The sequence below is a fragment of the Haplochromis burtoni genome, unplaced genomic scaffold, assembly GCF_018398535.1.
Source record: "Haplochromis burtoni strain Fernald_Lab_line unplaced genomic scaffold, NCSU_Asbu1 Contig_132, whole genome shotgun sequence".
Classification (NCBI taxonomy): Eukaryota; Metazoa; Chordata; class Actinopteri; order Cichliformes; family Cichlidae; genus Haplochromis; species Haplochromis burtoni.
The window spans coordinates 458,261-463,335 of NW_024582493.1; the positions used below are offsets into that span (position 1 = coordinate 458,261).

The window sequence follows — 5,075 nt, forward strand, 5'->3', positions numbered from 1 at the left end:
CGCGACCCATTTTGGCACCAGCAGCTTCCACATTTTTTCTATCAAACCCCCCAATATTTCTGTACCTTCAACAGCTTTTATTTAGGAGAAAGGGTTAGCTGTCGGTGATCCCAACACTTTGAGTCAAATACTTTAAAAGCACTCTTTGATACACTTGTACTTTTTTTAAACAAGCAATGATATTTTAATTTGAAAGCTTTACTCATTTCAGATACAACATCTGCTCCAGCTCAAATGATGTGGTAATAAAGGCGCGGTGTGCAAGAGTAACAAGTATTTTACAAATAAAGCTCAGGTATTACTCGTATGTTACCCAGTAAGGCCATGAACGTGATGTGCTGCACTGCACATGCAGAACTTACAGTTTAGTTTTTTTTAAAATTAAAGATGGTCAAACACATCTCTTTTTCTTGCATTTCTACATAATGTATACTTTATTAACCCCCACAGGGAAATTCCTCTCTGCATTTAACCCATTCCCTCAGTGAAGCAGTGGGCAGCCACCAACCCAGCACCCAGGGGGCAGTGTGTTGGGACAGTACCTTGCTCAGGGGGTACTGTTCAGTGGATTTGAACCCCCGACCATCCAATCATGGGGCACCACTCTACCTACTGAGCTATCCCTGCCCTTTATTCATTTTTTAAAATAATGGTGCACCACTGCAACTATGACGAGACCCAAACGTGCCTTAAAGCCTCTAACAAAAAACCAAGTTTGCTCCACTCTTATTTTTCTTGGATCAAAATATTAGGGGCAAGTTAATATTTTTCAGTACAACTCTTGTAAAAGTACTACTTTTGTTGTCATTAAACTGATTTAATTACAGCAGCACATGGTGCACAGGTGGGCCTAACAGAGTAGTCAAATCTCCTCAGATTATTTCACACAATCAGGTCAGAAAACAATAATATGGTTATGCTTATTTTAGTTATGAGCGCTTGTTTGAAGAAAAATAAAAGGGAAGAGGATCAAAGCTCAGAGCTGAAGTAGAGCGGGTCGCCTAGCAAGCAGAAGGCCAGCTGATCGAGCTGCGTTTCCCCGATGCATCCATGCAGGTGTGGGTGGATGAGGCGCCGAGTGTTCAGAGTATAAAAGCAGCATGAAAGTACCAGACTGATGTTCATAGCAGCACTGAGCTTGTTTGGTTGTTTCATTAAACTGTGATGATCACGGGGTATTTGTAAGCACATCTTCCCGTATTCGGATCATTATACACAAGAAACAGACAAGGTTTGTTTAAAAAAAAGCATCTTTTATCACGGTTGATACGTCAAACTGATCAGTACCCATGACATTGCACAATACAACGGCATGAAAAACAATAAAAAAAAAAAAATTTTAAAAAAGGAAATCATCATCAAAATAGGTATTGCATCTTCCAAAAGCTAATTTTCCATTCATAAATACTTTTCCTCTAAAAGGCCAGAAATGATTTCTACAAGCTGATGAGCATGACGCGACGTGAGACGACGACCAGCAGACATTCAGTGGCGCTGACATCCATGTTTTTGTACAGTACAATGCTGAAGGCCGAGACTTCTGATGACAAGGAGTGGCCGCAGCCCACCTGTCTGTGTGTGTGTGTGTGTGTGTGTGTGTGTGTGTGTGTGTGTGTGTGTGTGTGTGTGTGTGTGTGTGTGTGTGTGTGTGTGTATTTATATATTGGGGGGGCGTGTCCCAGCTGTGGTCATGTGACACTTGAGATGTGCCAAAGCTGAACAGGGCTGTGACATGACTGAGACGATATCGGCGATGCGCTGTTCCTTTGCAGCGAGTCCTGTACCAGAACAAGAGAACACACGTTACTGGTGGGCAAAGCTCACGTTAGCAGGTTTGCTGGAATTATATCGAGAACCAGGCCCGCCTGAGCCTGGTTCTGCCGGAGGGTTCTTCCTGTTAAAAGGCAGTTTTTCCTTCCCACTGTCACTTGCTCATATGGGGTCAGCTGATTGTAGGGTCTACCTTACAATATAAAACAACTGTTGTTGTGATTTCATGCTGTTTCCAAACATATGTGCTTCATAAGCTTGACACTGTATCTAAACATCAGTGTGGAGCGTCCCATCTCTAACTGGTTTGTGTGGTTTCCATGAGCTCACACAGGGAACAGGTTCAAGTGAAAAAACAAGATAATATCACAACATCAGTCAAATTAAACTATAACTTTATCCCGTGTAGTGCATTGAGGCGGTGAGACTCTGTAAGCAAACCAAAAACAAGACTTTCAGTTGTTTCTATTCTTATTGATAATTATTGGATTGCTGCAACACTAATTAAAGCAGATTTCTGCAGTATATCTTATGACGTGGTTACAGCAAATATTGGCCTCTGTGTTAATATCTGTAATCATTTTAAGTAGATATAGGAGCTCTTGCTTTATTTCACCGATGTCTGTAAGCAGCAGTCCTGATGGACTCATTTTTAAACACGTAGCTAAACAGGAAGTGTATTTGTGAAATAAACTTGCTTCTGTACCTGTGTGTTTTGGTGCCCACGCTGCCTCTGCTCCTAACTGGGATTGGGTCTCTCTGCAGCCTTCTGGATCTGTACAGATGAACAGAAAGAGGGTTAGGTTTCACCATCAGCTCCTCTGTGATAAAGCGCTTGAGGGGGAAATGCAGAAGTTTGCATCTACACCCCCGAGAAGATGCTGACAGAAAGCCAGATCGCAGCGATCGACAGACAGAGACTGATTGCGTTTGGAAAAAAAGACAACTGAAAGCTTCTGTAACAGAAAACAGATGAATGCAACTGCCAGGAGGGGGCAGAGGTGCTCTTCAGCCAACGTGAGGCTCTGAAACCAAGAGACGACACAGTAAAGAAAGACTACCGAAAAACGAGGAGAAAAAAAGGGGGGGAGAAAAAAAAAAAAAGAAAAAAGGAGGGGATTCATGAAGCAGGAACCGAAAATCAGGCTGTTAGATGGCTAGAAACTCAAGAGGAGATGACTAACTGTGAGCAAATGGAAACCTGTCACGTGACTGTCCACTGAGCTGCATATGGTTCGACTCGTATGAGAACAAAATGAGGAAAAGCTCAACAACAGGCAGGATGGTTACTGTACCTGTGGCTGTTCTTTTAGGAAATCTGGGAGCTGAAATTCACCTTTATAGACCTGGAAAAACAAAGGGCCACATTTAGAGCTTCACAGTCAGCGCTGCACAGTTCAGCATCCGGGTTTCCATGGTGACATGTTAAAAATGTAAAATAGCATTATCCCTGCCTAAGTTCAAACTCAGCCGACAGAAAGAGATGGGGGAGGGAGACTGGAGGAGTTTCTGAAAACCAGCCACAGCAGGAGGCTGCCATGAAAACATCAGATCAAACTGGAGGCAGGGGGGTGGCCTGTAGGGCATACCTCTGCTGTGCATGTGGGATTCTCAGAATAGACACTGGGTGTTCCAGTAGTCCCATAAAAAACACACAAATCACATTTCTCACAAACGAGCGCTTTAAGCTTCTCCCTCAAAGCTGGAGATAAAGGAAGGATGCTGGAGCTGACGAGAGGAAACAGGAGGAAGCAAAGAGAGAAAATGATACAAAGATTCACTAAAATGCTTCAATCCAGTTCGGCTTTCATCGTAGAGCTACATGCGGCATTTGGATTGTACGCAAACAACAATCCTGCTATTGCTATAATATTTTGTCCCTCCTCTATGGTTTACATCTCCAGTGCCCAACAACAATAAGACTCATCGGTTGACAAAGTCCGACCTCTTCCGGTCCCAATGTCTTTAAGCAGAGCTGTGCCCATTTCTGACTCCAGCTCTAGTAAAGTCAGCTTTCCATGAGCTGCTGTGTGTTGACGTGGTAGCATGGATCCATCCCGCTCTGCATCAACGTAGTGCAGCTGGCGGTGTAGCGGCGAGGCGGATATGTTTTTGGCACACCAGTTGTTGGTGACCACGTCCATCATGTATCGATCTTCTGATATCTAATGTGTCATATGACAAAGCTCGAATGGCATCCAGAGTCCCCGGATCTGTGTCTAACAGAGCAGATTTAGTCTGTGACACACACACACACAGACATTTACATAACATACAGCAGGAGTTCAAGCATCGCCTCCATCTGTCTCATTATCATGCCATCTTAAAGTGGTACCTATCCATTCGTATAGATGTTGGTGGAATAGTTTCAGAGTTACAGGAAGTAATCCCAGCCAACAGTGCTTTGCTGCAGTATTTGACTGTTTTTGCACTTCTATCCTCACGGCAACATCAAAAGGCAGCAAAGCCAAATCTGAGGCTTTATGTAGGAAAATGGGAGTTTCCCCATTGCCAATGAAAAAAATGTGATTCAGTATCAATGAAAAGTATTTGATTGAGTCTGTGCTCGAGTTTAAAAGTCCTGTGCTCAACATTCTGGAATTCACTGATTCAAACGTTCCCCCAAAACACAAACTCCCTCCTTAATCCCCCTGCGTGCCTTCATGCTTGCTTGCGTGTTAGTCTGAAATTGAGGCAGGGCCAAAGGGGGAGTGTAATCCGACATTACTTCCCAAGGCAGAGACAGAGAGGCGAGTGCATGTTTCTGATTTCCTCCCGGGTGCCATTTTGCAGCTCTCTCGGCGCTCAGAGGCTCCAGGCCAGACTGCTCCGAGCCAGTCCGAGCCTTCTGCTCAGACGGAGACTGAGAGCACGTGCAGGGGAGGTGGAGCATGGTCTACATCAGGACACACTCAGAATTCACACGCAGTAAATCCAAAGGATGTATAGTTAAGATGTGTACAGATATATCGTCTAGATCAATCTGTCCTTCGGTGAGGAGATGGAACAAAGACCAGGCGACATGCCTGCATGATGGGGTCGATGTAGGAAGAAGCCAGCTTGTTTTTGTGCAGCAGACTATGATTTGCAGGTCCATTACCTCACAAGGATGTGTTCAAATGCTCATGGAAGGAGGAATATTCAGACTGGGAAAGATTTACCTTCTGTTCTATTCAGACAGATAAACAACGTCTGCTAATACAGGCCACGCTCCAGCATCCATCACGGTCACAAAGAGTTTCGCCTTCCCCTCAAATCTTCCCTGATAACAGATATCTGTTACCAAGTCTGTGTCCATACTGCAT

At 44.1% G+C, this 5,075-nt stretch overlaps 1 protein-coding gene across 3 annotated transcripts in view; it reads right to left on the reverse strand.

Moving 5' to 3' along the window:
* Window positions 1-427: 427 nt before the first annotated feature.
* Window positions 428-5,075, reverse strand: part of tpst1 (tyrosylprotein sulfotransferase 1) — an 82,245-nt gene continuing 77,597 nt past the window's right edge. For 2 of the 3 annotated variants that reach the window (XM_005930836.3, XM_005930835.3), the window contains exons 4-6: window positions 3,066-3,116; window positions 2,477-2,545; window positions 428-1,778 (exon numbers count right to left, since the gene is read on the reverse strand). In XM_005930836.3, coding sequence (XP_005930898.1) covers window positions 2,510-2,545; window positions 3,066-3,116 — 87 coding nt within the window. In that variant the 3' untranslated portion in view covers window positions 428-1,778; window positions 2,477-2,509. The remainder of the gene's footprint in view (window positions 1,779-2,476; window positions 2,546-3,065; window positions 3,117-5,075) is intronic. The other variant, XM_005930837.2, reaches the window with a different exon arrangement.